Source organism: Kogia breviceps, chromosome 7 (assembly GCF_026419965.1).
Source record: "Kogia breviceps isolate mKogBre1 chromosome 7, mKogBre1 haplotype 1, whole genome shotgun sequence".
In the NCBI taxonomy this organism is placed as follows: Eukaryota; Metazoa; Chordata; class Mammalia; order Artiodactyla; family Physeteridae; genus Kogia; species Kogia breviceps.
The window spans coordinates 31,745,838-31,768,881 of NC_081316.1; the positions used below are offsets into that span (position 1 = coordinate 31,745,838).

General features: G+C 36.4%; 1 protein-coding gene across 2 annotated transcripts in view; it reads right to left on the reverse strand.

The window, feature by feature from the left end:
* The window catches only part of ANO3 (anoctamin 3), a 258,988-nt gene that overhangs the window by 189,688 nt on the left and 46,256 nt on the right, over nt 1-23,044 (reverse strand). For both annotated transcript variants that reach the window (XM_067038079.1, XM_067038080.1), the window contains exons 2-3: nt 5,488-5,682; nt 4,528-4,599 (exon numbers count right to left, since the gene is read on the reverse strand). In XM_067038079.1, the coding sequence (XP_066894180.1) occupies nt 4,528-4,599; nt 5,488-5,682 (267 nt within the window). The remainder of the gene's footprint in view (nt 1-4,527; nt 4,600-5,487; nt 5,683-23,044) is intronic.

Sequence of the window (23,044 nt, forward strand, 5' to 3'; positions counted from 1 at the left end):
ACCTAGAGACACATACAGACTGAAAGTGAGGGGATGGAAAAAGATATTCCATGCAAATGGAAATCAAAAGAAAGATGGAGTAGCAATTCTCATACCAGACAATGTAGACTTTAAAATAAACACTATTACAAGAGACACAGAAGGACAATGCATAATGATCAAGGGATCAATCCAAGAGGAAGATATAACAATTGTAAATATTTATGCACCTACCATAGGAGCATGTCAATACATACGGCAAATGCTAACAGCCATAAAAGGGGAAATCGACACTAACACAATCATAGTAGGGGACTTTAACACCCCACTTTCACCAATGGACAGATCATCCAAAATGAAAATAAGTAAGGAAACACAAGCTTTAAACAATACATTAAACAAGATGGACTTAATTGATATTTCTAGGACATTCCATCCAAAAACAACAGAATACTCTTTCTTCTCAAGTCTCATGGAACATCCTCCAGGATAGATCGTATCTTGGGTCACAAATCAAGCTCTGGTAAATTTCAGAAAATTGAAATCGTATCAATCGTATCTTTTCCGACAACAAGGGTATGAGACTAGATATCAATTACAGGAAAAAATCTGTAAAAATTACAAACACATTGAGGCTAAACAATAAACTACTAAATATCCAAGAGATCACTAAAGAAATCAAAGAGGAAATCAAAAAACACCTAGAAACAAATGACAATGAAAACACAATGACCTAAAAACTATGGGATGCAGCAAAAGCAGTTCTAAGAGGGAAGTTTTTATAGTAATACAATCCTACCACAGGAAACAAGAAAAATCCCAAATAAACAACTTACCCTTACACCTAAAGCAATTAGAGAAAGAAGAACAAACAAACCCCAAAGTTAGCAGAAGGAGAGAAATCATAAAGATCAGACCAGAAATAAATGAAAAAGAAATGAAGTAAACCATAGTAGAGATCAATAAAACTAAAAACTACTTCTTTGAGAAGATAAAGTTGATAAACCATTAGTGAGACTCATCAAGAAAAAAAAGGAGAAGACTCAAATCAACAGAATTAGAAATGAAAAAGGAACAGTAACAACTGACACTTTAGAAATACGAAGGATCATGGGAGATTACTACAAGCAATGATATGCCAATAAAATGGACAAACTGGAAGAAATTGACAAATTCTTACAAAAGCACAACCTTCCAACACTGAACCAGGAAGAAATAGAAAATACAAACAGACCAATAACAAGCACTGAAATTGGGAAAAAGCCCAGGACCAGATGCCTTCACAGGCAAATTCTATCAAACATTTAGAGAACAGCTAACACCTATCCTCATCAAACTCTTCCAAAATATAGAGGAAGGAGGAACACTCCCGATCACATTTTATGAGGCCACCTTCACTCTGATACCAAAAGCAGACAAAGATGTCACAAAAAAAGAGAACTATAGGCCAATATCAATGATGAACAGTGATGCAAACATCCTAAACAAAATACTAGTAAAGAGAATCCAAGAGCACATTAAAAGGATCATACACCAGGAACAAGTGGGGTTTATCCCAGGAATGCAAGGATTCGTCAATATATGCAAATTAATCTATATGATAAACCATATAAACAAATTGAAGGATAAAAACCATATGATCATCTCAATAGATGCAGAAAAAGCTTTAAACAAAATTCAACACTCATTTATGATAAAAACCCTCCAGAAAGTGGACATAGATGGAACTTACCTCAACATAATAAAGGCTATATATGACAAACCCACAGCCAACACAGTTCTCAATGTTGAAAAACTTAAACCATTTCCACTAAGATCAGGAACAAGCCATGGTTGCCCACTCTCACCACTATTATTGAACATAATTTTGGAAGCTTTAGCCACATCAATCAGAGAAGAAAAAGAAATAAAAGGAATCCAAATCAGAAAAGAAGTAAAGCTGTCACTGTTTGCCTATGACATGACACTACACATAGAGAATGCTAAAGATGCTACCAGAAAACTACTACAGCTAATCAATGAATCTGGTAGGGTAGCAGGATACAAAATTAATGCACAGAAATCTCTTGCATTCCTATATGCTAATGATGAAATATCTGAAAGAGAAATTAAGGAAACACTCCCATTTACCACTGCAACAAAAAGAATAAAATACCTAGGAAAAAACCTACCTAAGGAGACAAAAAACCTGTATGCAGAACACTACAGACACTGATGAAAGAAATTAAAGATGATACAAACAGATGGAGAGATATACCATGTTCTTGGATTGGAAGTATCAACATTGTGAAAATGACTATACTACCCAAAGCAATCTACAGATTCAATGCAATCCCTATCAAACTACCAATGGCATTTTTCACAGAACTAGAGCAAAAAATTTCACAAAAGCCCCCGAATAGCCATAGCAATCTTAGAAAGAAAGACGGAGCTGGAGGAACAAGGCTCCATCTTTAGTCTATAGTCTGAAGTATAGACTTCAGACTATACTACGAAGCTACAGCAATCAAGGCAGTATGGTACTGGAACAAAAACAGAAATATAGATCAGTGGAATAGCATAGAAAGCTCAGAGATAAACCCATGCACATATGGTTACCTTATCTTTGATTAAGGAGGCAACAATATAGAACGGAGGAAAGACAGCCTCTTCAATAAGTGGTGCGGGGAAAACTGGACAGCTACATGTAAAAGAATGAAACTAGAACACTCCCTAACATCATACACAAAAATAAACTCAAAATGGATTAAAGACCTAAATGTAAGGCCAGACACTATAAAACTCTTACAGAAAAACAGGCAGAATGCTCTGTAACATAGATCACAGCAAGATCCTTTTTGACCCACCTCCTAGAGAAATGGAAATGAAAACAAAAATAAACAATGGGATTTAATGACACTTAAAAGCTTTTGCACAGCAAAGGAAACCATAAACAAAACGAAAAGACAGGCCTCAGAATGGGAGAAAATATTCACAAATGAGGCAACTGACAAAGGATTAATCTCCAAAATATACAAGCAGCTCGTGCAGCTCAATATCAATAAAGCAAACAACCCAATCAAAATGTGGGCCAAAGACCTAAATAGACATTTCCCCAGAGAAGATATACAGATTGCCAACAAACACATGAAAGGATGCTCAACATCACTAATCATTAAAGAAATGCAAATCAAAACCACAATGAGGTATCACCTCAAACCAGTCAGAATGGCCGTCATCAAAAAATCTACAAACAATAAATGCTGGAGAGGGTGTGGAGAAAAGGGAACCCTCTTGCACTGTTGGTGGGAATGTAAATGGATACAGCCACTATGGAGAACAGTATGGAGGTTCCTTAAAAAACTAAAAATAGAACTACCATAAGACCCAGCAATCCCACTACTGGGCATATACCCTGGGAAAGCCATAATTCGAAAAGAGACATGTACCACAATGTTCATTGCAGCTCTATTTACAATAGCCAAGACATGGAAGCAACCTAAGTGTCCATTGACAGATGAATGGATAAAGAAGATGTGGCACATATATAAAATGGAATATTGATCAGCCATAAAAAAAACCAAAACTGAGTTATTTGTAGTGAGGTGGATGGACCTAGAATCTGTCATACAGAGTGAAGTTAAGTCAGAAAGAGAAAAACAAATACTGTATGCTAACATATGTATATGGAATCTAAAAATAAAAAAGATGGTTTGAAAAACCTAGGGGCAGGACAGGAATAAAGACACAGACGTAGAGAATGGACTTGAGGACACAGTGGGGGAAGGGGAAGCTGGGATGAAGTGAGAAAGTGGCATTGACATATATACACTACCAAATGTAAAATAGGTAGCTAGTGGGAAGCAGCTGCATAGCACAGGGAGATCAGCTCCATGCTTTGTGACCACCTAGAGGGGTGGGATAGGGAGGGTGGGAGGGAGATGCAAGAGGGAGGAGATATGGGGATATATGTATATGTACAGCTGATTCACTTTGTTATACAGCAGCAAGTAACACACCATTGGAAAGCAATTATACTCCAATAAAGATGTTAAAAAATAATAAAAAATTTAAAAATAAGCTAAAAAGAAAAAAACATGATATAAAGATGCAAATATACTATAGTTACAAATTTAATCAGTAGAGAGGTTTAAAATTTAAAATGGCAATGTAACTATGAAAAAAAAAGCAAAGGTTATATGAATGAACTAATAAACCTTCATCTAGCACAAGAGATGAAGAGATAATGCTGAAATTTGATAAATCTAGGCACAGTAGTATAAATGTACTTATTCACAGAGAATTGAAGGAAATTTCCAAAAGACTAACAACAGAATTTTTTTCAGTTATAGGATTGCTATTCATTAAAAATCTTTTGTATTTGACTTTCCAACTGTACATGAAATACCTTAATACTTTAACCTTAGAATATTATTCTCACCTATCAAATGTTAAAGACTAAACATGAATTTTTTTTTCTTAGAAAAATAATGTTCTGCGTTTGAAGTAGAAGTCAGTTTACCTTTGGAGAGGGGGAAAGGAGGAAGGAAATAAAAGAATGCAACTCACCCAAGCAAAAGTCGCTGAGGTCAGCAAAAGAACATCTGAGCACAGAGTCTTTTCTGCCTTCCTCAGTATTAACTGGAAACAAGAATAAAGAAGACTTTCTAGTTTTGGGGAATAAAAACATAATGACAGAACAATTACCGTGGTGACTGCTGTCCAAATAACAGCCAAACATGAAGAAATGTTTTTAAGTTAATGAGTGGAAATGAGAGATACATCTATATTACATTTTAACACTTTGATTCTCTTGAACAATTAGCCACTTTCCTTATTGGACATGGATGTAAGCTGACTATTTAAAATAGGTAGTGATTTCCCAATACTATTGAAAAGAGAATATTGGCATTTTCAAGTTATCCAGAGGAAGAAGCAACCCTAAGGAATCATAAGGAAATGAATTTTCATAAAATAAAAGCACTTAGAGATGGAAGGGAAAAGAAAAACACACCCATGTACTGAATGACAGGGGGCTGGTTGTATTCTGACTCCTGACTCTTGTGAAAAGGGATTGTCTGAAGGTATAATGAGTCTCAGACAGTCAGATGTGTGTAGTTTTATTTGCCAACACTTGTCTAACCACATCTTCATGCAACCAAATCTTCACTGATTTACTGTCAGTATTATTTATAGTTTTGGGTCTTTCTTTTTAGGGAACTGAATTTATTATTGCTGGCGTATTTAATTACTGGTAATAAATTCTCACCAGGAATGCTAATGAGCCAGTGATTTAGGTGGCTGATCTGTCTTCTCTTGCCAACAGAAAGTGTTAGGTCCATATTTGCATGGGGTTGGCTACCTTCAAGGATAGAAAGAAATGAACACACATCTTGCAAACGAATGGCCTTTTGTCTGACTGGCATGGGCTACTGTTCTCCTTTCTATGCCAATCTCCTTCCGGAAGACTCTATAACCACTAGTGGAAAACACTACTCTTTAAAAGTTAAACAGGAAAGTAGAGCTCACCTTGCTCTGCTTTGTCAGCAGAGATTGAGGTTACAGAAGTGGGAGCCTGAGATTCACTCTCAGTGGATTGGAAGAGTGAGGTAGATCGGCTCAAGTTCTTTGAGTAAGCATAGCTCTGGGCCAGGCAAGGCAGGGATCTCCGAGATGGTTTTAATGAAGTTTCTTTTGCTATCTCACTCTTACTTATATTCATACCTGCAAATTCAAAATGTCAAGTTTTAGCAATAAGAAATAATCAGCAGAAATCAACAAATAATTTTAATTCTTGTGATGGCTGTTTCAGAAAAGTACTCTTGAAAAGCATCACCTGGGGATTAGGACCAGTTGAATTCGTTTGTTTCTATATTGTCAGAGGAAGTGTTTTGAGATTTTTGTCAAATAGTTATGAGAAATATACAGCTCCTCTTCCAGTTTGAGCTTTCACTGTTTTTTAAAGTTTCTGTAAAAAAGAAACTGAGGTTTAAATTCATTTGGAGAGTTATGAGAACAATAATTTGGATTGTCTTTGGATAAATTTAACCATTTAGCTTTTTAAGCTGTAAAATAAATAAAACCTAATGCGTAGACATTCAAATTACTATTATTAACCAGAGCACTTCTTTCTATAACCTATCCTCCTTTAAACACACCACATAATGTACTAATAGTGATCAAGAGGCTGGAAAGGAACAGCATACATGGTTTAGTACAAAAACTGACCAGCAGGGGGACAGCATTCCTGTGCTCCGTGAAACAGTCCCTCTCCTCATGCAGATAAGACTGATCTGCCAGAAGAAAGAATGCCCCTCAACAGGACTCTGCCTCCATAATTAGAAGTCCCAGTAACTGTATTCTCCCAGCAATGAATGACCCCATGTCCCTGTATGCCCCTGTCCCCACCCGTCCTCATCCCCCTTACGTTAATCCCAGGGCATTCCTCAGCCCCAGAATACTGCTATGGGTATTCTGGTATATGCCTTTTTTGCACATATTGAGTATTTCTCTAAGAGGAAACACTTAGATGTACAACTGCTGGTTTGAAGGGCATGAATATTTATCATTTGGATAAATAATGCCAAACTGCCTTCCCTAAAAGCTTTATCTTTTCACACTTCCCCAAATAGTACAAGATAGGGGAACTCTAGATAGTATCATTTGTTTTAATTCTGAATAAAATAAAAAGCCAACAAACAAAAAACAAAAAAATTGTTTTAATCTTCATGTTACCGATTGAACATGTTTTCATATATTTCTAGCCAATTATAATTCTTAAGTGACTAAGCTATTTTATAGTTTTTCTAGTGTGTTGTTAGGCTTTTTCTTATTATTTTATAGTATGTGTGTGTATATACATATGCGGGAGTTTGGGGTATCAACCCTTCATGCAGTTAAAAATCCACATACAATTTAAAACCAGCCCTCTGACTCCACTGTTCCTATCAGTAGTTCTGCATCAGCAGATTCAAACAACCTCCGATTGTGCAGTACTGTAGAATTTTTTATTGACAACAATCCATGTGTAAGGGGACCCTCACAGCTCAAACTTTTGTTGTTCAAGGGTCAACTGTATATACATTCATATATACATATATACATATATATGTATATAGTATTTTAGTGACTACATATTAAACGTAATATATGCTGTGTTTATTTCATTGAGTTTTCTAACAATCTTACCAGGCAGACATTATACCTATTAGCTATGTGGAAACTGAGACTTAGAGAGGATATGTAACATTCCTTATATCACACCAACAAGAAAACTGTTTGGGATTTATATTCCAAACAGTTTCTAGTGCTAAAACCATCACATCATGTTGCATCCATAAATTAAGTTTGAAACTCCTGCACACCATCCATTTACCTTGAAAATCACAGACACTGAAATGTAAAGAACAGACACCAAAATTCATTCTGGTAGAGGCTAAAACTCAGACGGAATATACCTGGAAACACATCTGCTTTTACCACCCTCCCTATTCACCTGCCCATATTGTCTATATTAAAGTAAATTTCAAATGTAGTGATTGAAAGGTGAAAAAGACAAAGCAAACCCACCAGTACCTACAGCACTCAAGTAATGAAAATTCTGCCTTGCGATTACTCATCTTAATTCCATTTTTGAGACAGAGTAGAATCTGGGTCTTAATAGGTGCGGGCAAGGGGTACAGACAGGAAAGGTATATTTTCAGTAATTATCATATTTATTATAAGACAAACAAATTTAACTAAACTCTACTCATATTGTTTCGGTCAATACTTTTTAGCTACTTTATAATCAGCTCATGAATTAAGTCTAGATTTCTAAGGAAATTTTCAAATGCATGAATTCAAATAAAGACAAGCAGAGGTACCAATGTTCATTGTCCTTTGAAACAAATGAGAATCTTGAAAACAAAATAACAAGACCACTTTTGAAAGAGGTTCTATAGAAATAAGACACAGTTGAATAGATGAAATGCAGACAAACCTAGCAGTAGGGATTTTATCTTCCTGTTTTACAAAAAAAACATGTATTTATTTATTTTCACATTAATTCTCAGTATGAAAATAAAATGTGAACTAGAAAAGGATTGAAGGAAGAATTATGAATTGATCCAGTCTCTTAGCTTTCTGGTACTCTGTAATGATAAGAAAGGAAAATACCCTTTTGAAGAGGAATTCCCCAAGGCCCACAGAACTCCTACTGAAATCCTACTCATACATCATACAATCCCCCTTATTTAAGGACCAACTAGTGTTTTCTATACTACGTTCAAGAAATAGCACAGGAAAAGTCTGTCCTAGTAGTTTTTTGTGCCTGTGAATATTTTGTCATGTGGTCTTATATCTTCTTTTATTTAGGAAACACAGATGTAGAATATTAAAAGATCAGTTTTTTATTACTGGGCTCTGGTTAAGAATTGCCTTTTACTCTAGAAGAACATATAAGTAAAGAATAAATATAATTTTGGAGGTGGCGGTACACAGCTGGAAGATGGTGATAGTTGCTAGTAAAGATATGAGACTCAGAGAGAAATGCCTTGGGCCCCTGAGAGAGAAATGGCCTTGATGGGGACTCTATAATAATACTAGTCACCTTAATCCACTGACCCCAGCACATATGTTCAAATACTGTTCTTTGAGCTAAAGATGACAATCACATTGGTAGATATTATTATTTTATAAACCAATATAGGGTGAGACTAGCTTTATGCATATCGATGCTGTCAGTATTTTCCACCATTTGATTCATCCCTGTATTCACCTAGTCATTGAGATGTTATTTGGGCTTTTGCTCTCTGTAGGCATCCTGCTGACACTGGGTATACAGTGGTGAACAAGGTGGACATATAATTCCTGCCCTCATGGGACTTGCATTCTAGTAGAGTGTCAGACATTGACCAAACAAATAAATATGTATATACACATAAATTGTCTGAAATGCTACGAAAATACAGGCACGGTTATATTATGGAGAATAATAAAGGGGACTTTTCTTTATGAAGTGGTCAGGGACATTTTGTCTGAAGAAGTGACATGTTAGGTCAAAAAATAAAAAGGAACCTAACATACAGAAAGGTGTTTATGTATGTTTGTGTTGATGTTTATATATATGTATGTTTGTGGGGGGTGCTTTCAGGCAAAGATAGTAACATGTGTGAAAGCCCTGAGGTATGAAGACTGCAATGTATTTACAAACTGGAAACAACAACAACAATAAAACTGTTTGCAGTATAGTAAGTGAGAGAAAGAGGTGTAAAGGAGCTATAGCTGCAGTCCAGGTAGGGGATAAAAATTACCTACTGTTCTTTGGGGAATTCTACATATGCTTATTTGCCCATTAATTTCCACAAATGTATCTGCCTTATGTCCTTTTTTTTGAATAATTGCATTTGCCAAAAATCATAAAATATTTTAAATATACTCACTTCATATGGGAAATGAAATTGGGAGAGGCAATGAAATTTACTTACTCTAGGTCATAAATCAAGCAACTGGCAGAACTGAATGTGAATGTTATGGCCATTGGATTCCAAAACCTATGATCTTTTCAGAATGTTCCATGGCTCTTCATGAACCCCAATCCTGGATGGGTCGTTAGCATGGTTTCACTTGGTAGAAATATCACACAAATTTTAAGCAGAGAGCTCTGAATGTAGAAACCACGGAGCGAAAGCAAACCTCAGAACCTGTAATTCTATATCCACAATCTTAGACAACTGTGAAATATATGTTGATGAAAAATGAATATGTGCTATTTGGTACACATTAACTGGGAATGTCTACCCATCATCTATGAAAGTGTTGTTCTTTTGCTGATCTATAAAATAATAGATATGAATAATATAAAATCTGCTATGAGTTAACAATGTGTGTAACTGAGTTGCACAAAATAAGTTATCAGCTATTATTTGTAATCCTAATTGCTATTTTTCAGTTTCCATCTTTAGTTAACAACGTGCGTAACTGAGTTATATGAAATAAATATTAATTATTATTTTTAAACTTAATTTTTATTCATTCAGTGTTCTATCATTTATTTAACAATTCCAAACAATTATTGAGTTCTTTCTCTGGACCAGAACTTAACTCAGTGTTGGGTGAAAATGGTGGTCACTATCAGGAGAAGTATATGTATATACATATATATATATATGCAGTTCTTTACATTAAAAACTCATATACAAAATATGGATAAGGCATCATAGAACCACCAAAGAGGAATCCAAGTGGTAGTACCAGGGAAGTCTTGACTGTGAAGGTAACCTGAGCTGATTCTTTTTGAAATATTCCTTCTCCTATATTTTTATTTATTTATAGTTCTTGGATTTAATATATTTCTTCAAAGGATTATGCATATAAAGTAAGAAAGTCTGTATAAAACTCTCCATAAACACATAACTGCAGAAAATATTTGTTAAATGCTACATATAAAGAAAATTGAGAAAACAATGTTGATGATGCACATATCCTTCCTACAGCTCTGCATTTTCCTTCCCATTTATCTTTAAAGCAATGCTTTCTCATTTCCTGAACTACCAAGTGTTTCCAAAGCTATCATACAGATCAGCTTTGCTAGAAATCAATATAATCTAGGCTGAAAGTATGAGATCCTAATGTTCGTAAGAGTACAGTTCTTTTCAAAATTCCACATCGAATGCCATCATATTCTGCTTGGCATAAGCAGCAACATTTCTTCTTTGCTTGGCATGATTAACACTAACTACCCCCACAGCACATTCAGGCCTTTTTTCTTCTATATTCTAAAGTTCCATTTCTTTTCTTGTATGACTTTACCTGGTACCCTTGAATAATATTTGATAGCTACCTATTTAAAGCTAATAACTAGAAAAGAGACCACAGTAACACATCAGTTTGGGTAAGCATATGCAACTCTTAAGTTTAAGGATAAACCTGTAGAAGTGTAGAAATGTGTCATATCCTATATTTAGAGCAGATTTTTCTAAAGCAACAATTAGTACTACTTCCAACTGTAAGAGCACTTCATAAATTCTCACATATTTGAAAGGATCTCATGAAATGACAGTTTCACTTGGGTATACACAAAGGTCCAATTGCAAATGAGATGTAATTGCAAATAAGGTATCTTCTAGAAATACATTCACATAAGACACCTAACATCAAAGGAGGTAAAGCTGTTATTAAGACATTACTTAACTCAATGGGCTTTGAGCTGATATGGAGTTTTAATTGGAAAAATAGGTTCTTTGAAAACTTCAAAGAGAAAATTGAAGAGAAAAGAAAAATTGGTTATTCTCAGTGAAAAATACACATTTTTCAAAAGATCCACTCTTTTAGTAAAATTTCAAGAAGACTAACTCATCCTAAGGACTCATGTGAAAAAAAATATGTATTTTTTTTATAGATTAAACTTTGAAATTTCTGCCAAGTACGTTGTTAGAAGAATTTTGGGATATATGTAGCAAAAGAACACGATATTATAACCTAATGAATTTTATATTATGCCCAGAAGAGGGAAATTTTAAAATAAATATATTTGTCTCTTGTTTTATTCTCAAGATGAATTATGTGGTTTAGTAAGATTTTATACCTTTATCAGAAATATTTTAGAACTGTTGGGCTGAGGGGAGGTGGTGTCTTAGGATGCCATTTAATTTCATAAAATCCAAACACATTTTTCTATATTAGTGGATACAATCAAAGCACATTTATCTAAATAATAAGCTTTGGGGGGGAAAAGCATAAATGGGCACAAACTTTTCTCATTTTTCTGCCTTGTCAAAATCATTATAGTTTTCTCTCCTTCAAAAGAACATGTAGCTTGAGTGTGTCCTTCTTGGCATAAATTATTTCTACGTGATAAAAGCTCTATTTATTGTGTGCCTACAAAGTGCTAGATGCATCCTGTGTGTTACCAGTAATCCTCAATAATAGTCCTGTTAGGATGTGTCATCCCCACTTTACATGTGAAAATTCTGAGACACAAAGGATGTAAGTAACTGTTTTCAAGTCTGGCACACAGGAAGTGCTGGAGCCTAAAACAAACCAGGTCCATCTGATTTCAAGGCCTCTGCTCTTTGTAATGTAACAAGCAACTTCTCTGTTTACTCAGAAACTTCTTTTACAAGTTTGCTCTTCACTCACTTTTTAGTTTTCCTCTCAGTTTGAACATGAAAAAGTTTGTCTACTTAGTACTAGAGTACTCTAGTACTTAGTACTAGAGTACTTAGTACTCTAGTAGTTACTAGAGTCCTAGTAGGGCAGAGATGGCTAACTCAGAGTAACCGAAGAAAGCTTAATAAAGGGATTATTTAAAGGGTGTGGGCAGGATTAAGAGAAAAAGGATAATGGTAAGGCTCCCTACAACTAACAATGCCCAGAAAACTTTACCACCCTTGGGCCTGCAGAACAAGGAGAGGAAGTAGATATATGAACCTGGAGACAACTATAGGTGGGGGAGAGGCCACAACGGGGAGAGGCCACAACAGTGAGAGGCCCGTGTACCGCAAAAAAAAAAAAAAAAGGTAGTGCTAGTCCTCTAAATTTGTTCTTCTTTTTTTAATTGCTTTGGCTATTTGAGTTCTTTTACCTGACCTTATACATTTTAGAATGAGCTTACCTATATATACAAATAATTGTGTTGACATTTTGATTGAGATTGAATTAAATCTAACATATATCACATGGGGAAGAATTAACATCTTAATTATGCCTCATCTTCTAGTCCATGAATCTCATATGGTTATTTATTTAGGTCTTTCTTTGATTGATTGAACTATATTTCTGTAGTTTTCTTCATACAAATCCTGTACATAGTTTATTAGATTTATAGCTAACTATTTCATTTTGTTGGAGCTTTTACAAAAGTTAATATCTGTTTGTTGTTGTTGTTGTTTTTTGGTACGCGGGACTCTCACTGTTGTGGCCTCGCCTGTTGCGGAGCAGAGGCTCCGGATGCGCAGGCTCAGCGGCCATGGCTCACAGGCCTAGATGCTCTGCGGCATGTGGGATCTTCCTGGACCGGGGCACGAACTAGTGTCCCCTACATCGGTGGGCGGACTGTCAACCACTGCGTCACCAGGGAAGCCCGATAATATCTTTTTAAACTACAGTTTTTCACTGTTCATTTTTCAGACATGCATCACTAATGTACAGAAATGCAATTAATTTTTGTTTATTGCTATTGTATTCTGTGAACTTTCAACATTTATTAGTTCTAGGAATGATAAACATTTTGTAGATTCCTTGGAATTTTCCACATAGACTATCATGTTGTCTGCCAGAAAGGGTACTTTATTACTTTCCAACTGAATACCTTTTATTTCTTTTTCTATCCTCATTTTATTTTCTAGAACTTCCAACTGAATATTGAATAGCAGTGGTGAAAGTGGAAAATCTTGCCTAGTTCCTGATCTTGGGGGAAAGCAAGCTCTCATGATTAAGTATGATGTTAGATGTAAATTTGTTGTAAATGCATTTATCACATGGAGGAAGTTTCTTTCTAACCTTAGGTTGCTGACATTTTTATCATGATAGATGTTGAATGTCTTTTTCTGCATTTATTGATATATCATGTAGTTTTCCTCTCAAGTCTGTTAGTGTGGTAAATTATAATGATTGTTTTTTGAGTGCTGAACCAACCTTGCATTCCTAGATGATATTTAATATATTTAATTCTCACAGTAATCCTAAAAGAAAGTTTTGATTATGCATGTTTAAGATTGAGAAAATTAGAGTTAACTTAAGGACATTCAGCCCAGTAATTGCCAAACCTATGAACTGAACTCAAGTCCATGAGATGCCTGAGCTATGTTCCTTTTACCATAGCACCCTGCCTTTCACAAATATGCAAGAAGAAATATTATTAATGGCCTCTGGGGCAACAACAAAGGCTCTCCCTCTCTATACTCCACTTCCAAGGTAAAGAGGCCCTGGTAATGTTCTAGAAAATTGACATGTTTGTTCCAGGGTTCTTAAGAGTGAAGCCAATGGGTACACTGATAAAAGAGATCACAAACTCTGGCATGTACAGCCTCTCTCTTGGTCTTGCCTTTTCACTATATTTGTCTTCCATGTGTTGGGATTTGTGAAGCTGAAGCAAAAACAGTATAGGGCTTATGCAGCTAACCTTCTGGAGGATAGTTTAACCAGTTTAGACTACTCCTTAGGGATATGTTTTCATTTTCTTTCAGATTTCCTGGTGTTTATTAAGGTTCTGAAAGAATGTGACTTTAAGGTTCAAAATTAGATATAGGTCTAGAAGAAAGAAACCTAAAAGGCCAGTAGATCTGCTGTTATTTTATATCTTTTTTTTTTTTTTTTGCGGTACGCGGGCCCCTCACTGTTGTGGCCTCTCCCGTTGTGGAGCACAGGCTCCGGACGCGCAGGCTCAGCGGCCATGGCTCACGGGCCCACCGCTCCGCGGCATGTGGGATCTTCCCGGACCGGGGCACAAACTCGTGTCCCCTACATCGGCAGGTGGACTCTCAACCACTGCGCCACCAGGGAAGCCCCTATTTTATATTTTAAAGCATAGTCCACTTCAGCAGAGCTAATAATTTCACCTAGAATTTTGAGGCCAAGGCCCTAGTTAGAAAAAAATAAAACAAACAAAACACACTGTCTTGTGTCTTCTCTGAATATCTTTCTCATGAATCTATTTTAAGATTTGAAAATAAATTTCCTGGCTCTCAGTTAAATCTTTATCTTAATTCAAGAAATGCTTACACACACACACACACACACACACACACACACACACACACACACACACACAAAGAAAAAAATGCTTACAAATCCATAGGGATTCTATGCTCACATTCTTTGTCTAGTTCCACAGCATTATTGTAATTTACTTACTGAATAGTGATACCAACATTCAAATAATGTCTAAGGGACAATTTAAAAAGTGCTTTAAAATAAATATACATATATTTTTTATTTAGGGTAGAGAAGGAGAGTAGAGTTTGAATCATCTTAGCAAGAATATAACTGGCGTATCTACAGCAAGACCACTTGTTATGTAAAACGCAAGTTATTAAGAAAACAATTGCCAACCTATACAAAATCAATGCTCAGCACTTTAGTTATTATATCAAAACTGAAAGCAGTAAGAAATTTAAGAATAATTTATTTAATTCAGTAAAAGTCTAATGTCAAAAACCTCAAGGGAGCTTCATTGCCTCCTAATTTTCTTTTAAAAGCTGTCTGAGTATAAATGTTCTAATCTTGTCACTATAGAATGAAGAATGTATTTTAAATTGATAGACTGACATTATAAAAAAGAATGTTTTCAAATCACTCACGATATGCAGAAATTTCATGCCCAGTTCAAAGACAGAAAAAGGGAACATGTCCCTTGCTTTATTTCCCTGGTTTTCAAAGAATCACTTGTCCTTGATAGGTTTTCTTCCAAAATGGCACACAAAAGAACAAAGAAGTGTTCTGGAATTTTCTTTTCTACTCTTCAAAAAGGAAAATGGACTGATGGATGAAGAAGAGCTGCTTTTTTCAATAGGAAAAAAAATGAACAGCAAAGAAATGTGAACAGATTCAAAAGACAAGAGCCCACTGGCTGCTTTGTCTCTTCCAGTGGAAACTACAGCCATAATTTTCTATTCAGATATGCATTGTCAGTAAAGGTTACTTTATTTATTTTTACCTTACTGACTGGATTACAGACCTTTTGAAGTCAGAGGCAGCAGTGGTCAAACAGGTGAGACTGGAATTGCTATAGGTCACAAATACAGTTCAGGGTATGGCACTGAACCTCTGAATACACTTATCTTTAGGCCTAATAGGTCTTTTTGAGGACATACTGTTATGTGAATGAAAAGGTTTAGATGGTACTCTCATTTCAAAAGGGAATACCCCAGCAGGTCTAGCATACAGTATTTTTCAATATGTCAGTTGGTATAGTGGTCTCAGGGCAGTGCTAAGAATATTCAGTAGCTCCTAAAGAGATTCCAGATAGACCTGGGCATATAAAGGCCTTAAAGTAGCTTACTTGCATCTCCAAACAGACATACACACACACACATACACACATATACTCATACCTACCCCAAGTAACATTTGGTCAGTTTGGCTCTCTGCCTTGGTACCCATGGCTACTTCACAGCCACAGTGTGTATTTTGGGGTTGGGAGTATGGTTTCAGGATAAAAGAAATCACTCCTCTAAACTATAAGCAATTTCCCCAAAATCGAAACAAATAAATTGGCCTGATCATAATGGTCACGGACAATTCTAAGGAAGAGTACTGCATATTATGTTTTAAAAATCCCAAAGCAGGGGATTACTCCAATGCTAGATTTGGATTAACTTCCAGATTCTGGAAAATTTCAATTCCAAGACTACAATATACTGTGGTTTTCAGAGTTAAATTTTGTGATTCTGTTTCTAAGAGAAGTCTCAAGGCCTTTATTTCAAGTTTTGTTCTAGTTCTTCTCAGCCCCACTTTATTTAACCTCCTTTCAGTTTCTTTAAGTCTGCAACTGTGAAGCTGCCAAAAATGCAAGGAGGCTATAAACTCAGGTAGCATATTTTTATAGACTTGGGCAGGAGCCATTGTGTGTAAATTCTCTTCACTAACCCAATCCCTTTGTACTGTTTTTGAAAGAAATAACAAGGGAACTCAAAGATTAAATTGATGAAAGGAGTACATAAATATAGTTTATGACATTAGTGCTTTGAGGTTAAGTTCTAAAGTAACTCCTAAGGTAAAGGGTTAGTTTCATATTAAATTCATTTTCAAGTTAAACTGGTTCTCCAACATATTAAAATAGACTGAAATTTATGATAATTCTATACATAGGTTAAAATAATAATATTTCTCTACAAACATAGAAAGAGTAATTATACTAAGATCAAAAAATTAGACAATTCCAAGGAAATGCATTTAAGTCACTTTCAGATAACAGTTTCCCCCAAATGCATGGCATAGCAGCCTTCATATATATATATATATTTGTGTGTGTGTGTGGTATGCAGGCCTCTCACTGTTGTGGCCTCTCCCATTGTGGAACACAGGCTCCACACGCACAGGCTCAGCAGCCATGGCTCACGGGCCCAGCCGTTCCGCGGCATGCGGGATCTTCCCGGACCGGGGCACGAACCCACGCCCCCTACATCGGCAGGCGGACTCCCAACCACTGCGCCACCAGGGAAGCCCCATATATTCTTATTTAGAGATTAAAAGAGTATACCATAAAGACAGTGTATTTATTATCTTCAGTTAAACAATATATAGAGTAATTTCTTCAGTGAAGTACCAATGGGAACGGCATTCAGGGATGATAGGATGACAACTTGCAAATATGTGTGATTGAACCAGGCATAATTCCCTTCACTTTCTTCGCCTGATTTTAAGAGCACCATGGGCAACGTACTGTCAAGGCAGGTCTCAGCACTGCTGAGTAAATATAGTTCATGGCTGCCATGGAATTGCAGGATGAGGTACAATTGTAAGTGTGTTCAAGCCATTCCCAACTGTAAGGCACACATACGAAATAGTCTGTGTCTTGTGAATCTCTTTTAAAAGAACCCTGATTTCTGGAACACTCGTGACTGCATATAACATTCATTTCCAGAAATACATAGACATTTTTCTGACTCCACTTATGACTTTAGAGGTTAATGGGGAGTTTAATGTATCTAGCAATACATTCAAAAGCATCCATACACTCACACAATCTCTCTTTATTCTTTCCTTAAAAGTAATGTCTCTTTCTTTTGAGTTTTAATAGCACCTAGGCTCCTTAACTAATAATGGTAATTTTATTTGCATTGTAATTTTTGTGAGTAAGCTATATTTCTACCATTGAACTCAGTCCCTTGAAGTCAGGGACAACAGATGCTTCCTCATTTCTGCCATAGTAGCTTGGTCAGTGCTTTACATTCACAGAACACCTTGAAGCACTATGTAGATTTCAGTATACCAAGGGCCAGCTATGCTCCTTAAAATATACCAATATACCATCGCAGACTAAAAATCCTAAAACAGCTATCAGAGTATTATATCAATAGCAATATTGTTTCACTATATGCTACAGCTATGAGATTTTTTTAAGTATATTACCTATTAACATGTATACACACAGAGATTATTACTCATGTAATTTTTTGTTTTATGATTTAAAAATTATGATTTTGATGAGTTATTATTTATCAAATAAATCCTTTATTTGACTTTTCTATTTTTGCTTAGTCAATATTATTATAATGATGATTATATTCATTAAGGGATTTTTATATGCCAGGCACTATGCTAAACCATTTACATACCATATTTCTTTTTTTTTTTACATAGCATATTTCTGATCACATAAAATGTATCATTATCCTCATCTAACAGGTGGCTGAAAATATAGGCTCAGATGGCCTAGTTAAATTGCTTCAGGTCATATAAACAGTTGAGCTAATATTCAAACACAGATTTATATTTATCCAAATCCTGTGGAATTTTCACAATAGCTCTCTTATCTCTATATAAATATTTTGAATTTTTAAATTATAATTTACTTAATTTAAGGAATAATCAGTATATCACTTGGAAATATTTGTTGTTGGAGAGCATATATATATATATATATATATGTATATATATATATATATATATATATATATATTATTTTTTGTGGTACGCGGGCCTCTCACTGTTGTGGCCTCTCCCGTTGCGGAGCACAGGCTCCGGACGCGCAGGCCCAGCGGCCATGGCTCACGGGCCCAGCCGCTCCGCGGCATGTGGGATCTTCCCAGACCGGGGCACGAACCCGTGTCCCCTGCATCGGCAGGCGGATTCTCAACCACTGCACCACCACCTGGAGAGCATATTAATTAACAGACATAGTGACTGATTTTATGTCATTAATTTTCAATTAATACTCCCCCAATTTTCATGATCAACCACGCACATTGGGAAGTACCTACTTCACTGGTCCTATCGTGGAAAGTTACAAGGGGAGTAGAAAATGTGGGGTTATAACATCTAATCTTAGACTTCATGGAGGGGAAGGACAAGTGAAAATGCACTCTTCAAATGCCAAGATGGACAAAACAGTTACACCGCTAACTGTACCTATAATATAGAATATGTAAAACTACAAATAATGAAGAACATAGGAAAGGCAAAAATAGGTGTGGGTTTGTTGAAGTGAGCAAATGAACAGATATGATAAAAAGGAAGTGAGATGCGTACAGAAGTATTCAATAAGTGCATACAAATGTGCCAGCATGTCACTTGGAGATCATACTGGCTAAAGTTTGTGAACATGCTTCTGAGTGTTTTGACTTGAATCATTAAAAGTTAGTACTTGGCGAAATGCAAAATGGTATTAGTAGGATCAATTTATTTTGAAAAATCTGGGATAGATAAGTTCCTTTTTAAAAGGTCTACTTCTATGCAGTCTAATATTCGCACTATAATTGGCATATCTCCAAAAGAAATGTTAACTTAACTTATGGTAATTATTGGAGACAGTGGAAATGATAAAACGCTTTTTTCACATTGGCAAAATTTGCAACTCTTTAGCTAATCTAATTAGACTTGACATTTTTGTTACAATTAACATCTCTTTATCCACACGATAGGTATTATTCACATCAGTCTTCTCTCTTAGACTATAGACTACTTGCAGTCAAGATCTGCAAACTAATATATCTTTATATCTTGCAAAACATGGGACACCATACCCTGCATAGTTTGCAGAGCGGGAAAATTCCTGAATGAAAGAAAGAAATATTTCAATCCTCAGATACATCTAAGTTGGTCTTCCACGTGACAAATTTTATAAATGGATGCCTCTGTTTCCATCAAAGTTAAGATACTTTTCCCTTTCTCCTACTCTAGAAAATTATTATAATTCAAGCCTAGCAATTTCTCCTAGAACCAGAAAAACCCTCTGCCAGAGGTTCAGGAATCTCAGGTCCCAGGACAGAAAGACAAAGCGGCTTCTGACAGCCAGTAGCATGGTGAGAGCCCAGGGTGCCCATCCTCCAAACAATGGAAATATCTACTGATACTGCTCTAACATTAGACTCTGCAGCTCTGCTTACATTATGTCATTCCCTGCTCTAAAACTGTCGATGGCTCCCCGAGGGCAGCCTGTTCCACATTCAGACAGTTCCGGCTGTTAAGAACTTTTTGTAGAGCAAAAATCTGCCTGCCTATGCTTCCCGACATTGGTTTGTTCTGCCCTTCAGAAAATCAAAAAAAAAATAATAAATGCGGTCTTTCTTTCATATGACAGCTCTTCAAATATTTGCAGACAGCTGTCATTTCCCCTTCAAATTCTGTATTCTCTAAACTCAAGATTTTGTTTCTACAACTGTTTTCTGGGATGTTGCCAAAACACACCATCTTCCTTCAATTCCTATAAAGGTGATGATTTGGGATTCAGTTCAGAATCAACTCTTAACCTGTGCTCGATTTCACTGGGTTATATTTTGCCCAGAGAGAAGTAACATTGTGTAGAAATATCTGGAGGTGAGAAAAACATTTTTTATTACTGGAAAATAGAGCAGAAAGTGATGCAGAGCGGGGCAGGGGACAGAGATGGGGCTACAGAGGAAAGCAGAGATTAGCTCTTGAATGGCCTTGCATGGCCTACTGAGGAGTTTAGACTTTATCTTAAGGGGAATAGGGAGCCACTGCAAGCTTTTAAGCTGTGGAGTGACACAGTCTAATTCATCTTCTCAGTGTGGAGAATGGATGTGAATAGGATAAGAGTAAGTCATGATAACAAGTGAATAGGCTGCTTCAGTTATCGACAGGAGAACAGAAAGTGGCCTTAGAGCCCTGGTTGTAGCTGTGGAACTAGAAAAAAGTAGACAGTTTAGAAAGTTAGAATTCACGGGCCATGAGGTTTGATTGAAAATACTCATTTAATACTAAATATAAAAGAATATCCTGGGCTTCCCTGGTGACGCAGTGGTTGGGAGTCCGCCTGCCAATGCAGGGGACACGGGTTCGTGCCGTGGTCCAGGAAGATCCCACATGCCGTGGAGCAGCTGGGCCCGTGAGCCATGGCCGCTGAGCCTGAGCGTCCGGAGCCTGTGCTCTGCAACGGGAGAGGCCACAACAGTGAGAGGCCCGCGTACCACAAAAAAAAAAAAAAAAAAAAAAAAAAAAAAAAAAAAGAATAAAGAATATCCTGTCAGCACTAGAGTATGTTTCAACAGCATAGAAGCAGAGAGATAGCTGACATTAGTTACAAGTGGAGATAGTAACAGTGGTAGAAGAAGAAAAGTGCCATTTGAGTTATGTCTTGAAGAATGCATGTGGTTTTCAGAGGGCAAAGCTGGATGTACAAAACACTAAAGCAAATTAACCCAGGCACAGAGGTATATGTATAGTACTAACGGAAACACTCAATTGCAGAAATGTTTGTTTTGTTTTTGCTGATCGTTGCACAATGTTGGACTTTGAACTCTATAACATAGTTTTTCCTAATTCATATATATATATATATATATATATATATATATATAATATATATTATATATAATTCTGTGGAAATTATTCAGGCTGATTTTTAAAATGAGTTAATCTATTTCCTAGAACATAAGAAACTTAAACCAAGTCTTGATTTCTGGAAAACATACATAATCAACTTCACAGTAGATGACAACTTGAGGGGAAAGAGTAAGTATATTTTGTATGATTGGAACAACTGAGGAAATTGATGTTATAGATAATGTCAGACATACCTCCCACTGCCCCCCTCCAAAACACACACACACACACACACACACACACACACGCATACACGCACATACACACACATACACACACACACACACACACACACACACACACACACACTGCAATAGATTCTTTGACCTTTTAAACCAGGCTGGTTTAATTTTTTATCTACTGCAAAACTTACCCACTTAAAAGTTAACAATAGGTTATATGTTCAGTCTTATTTTGCCAGTGTAATCAGTAGGCCCATATGGACCCCAAACCTTTCTTTTTCTGTGTAATGTAGGTGAAGGGCTAACTAAACCAAAGTTTTCCAAAAATCTTGTGATTACTGAGAAAATTCTATCCAAAGATAAAATGGGATTCCTGTGGAATTCTCACAGGAATTCTCTGTAATATTAAAAATTGCATTCAATGGTCTATCAGCAAAGGCTCTGAGTGATGAAACATGGTGACTAGAGGGATTCTCTGTTTGATCCCACTTAGAAAATACGCCATCAAGGCTTAGAATGCCAAAAATATGAGAAAAAGGAAAAAAAAAAAAACCTGTTATAAATTGTAGAGTCAGAGAAGACCCTGTAGACAGCTCTGCAGTTTCAATGTGAGGTCCATGGTCACCTGCAGAGTATATTACAATGCAGACTCCTCAGTGCTTTTCCAGGACTACTACATCCCTCAAGAAGGCGTCTAAGGGCTTCCCTGGTGGCGCAGTGGTTGAGAATCCGCCTGCCGATGCAGGAGACACGGGTTCGTGCCCTGGTCCGGGAAGATCCCACGTGCCGCGGAGCAACTGAGCCCGTGAGCCATGGCCGCTGGGCCTGTGTGTCCGGAGCCTGTGCTCCGCAACGGGAGAGGCCGCGACAGTGAGAGGCCCGCATACCGCAAAAAAAAAAAAAAAAAAAAAAAAAGAAGGCGTCTAAGAATCTGAATTTTTAATATACATACTCACACTCCCTAAGTTTGAAAACTGCTTGTACAACGTAACCTTCACATTTAATCAATAGAGAAAGTGACAGAGTAGATAAATGATTTGCTCAAAGTTGCACAAGTAGCTTTTAACGATGATAGGGGACTTGTCTCAAATCTTTTGTGTCACGATTATTTGCTCTTGATCACTTGGTCTTGACCATTAGCTCAAATGCATGACATTTACAGAGGACAGCCATGTACTAGCTTCATCATCTTCCAGGTTGGCCTATAAAGAATGTGTGCAGAATTGGTCATTGATATCCTGAGACTCAGTGTCTTCTGAATGGTTTTCAGTCATGTTTGGTTACTAGGTTTTACCAGCAGAAGTCAGAACACCTAAAAAGTAAAGAACTAAAGAAATGAACATAGATACACTTATAATGTCTTCGTCAATAAAAAGACATACCTCCTTTCTATTTTCTTTAATAGAACCTGGAAG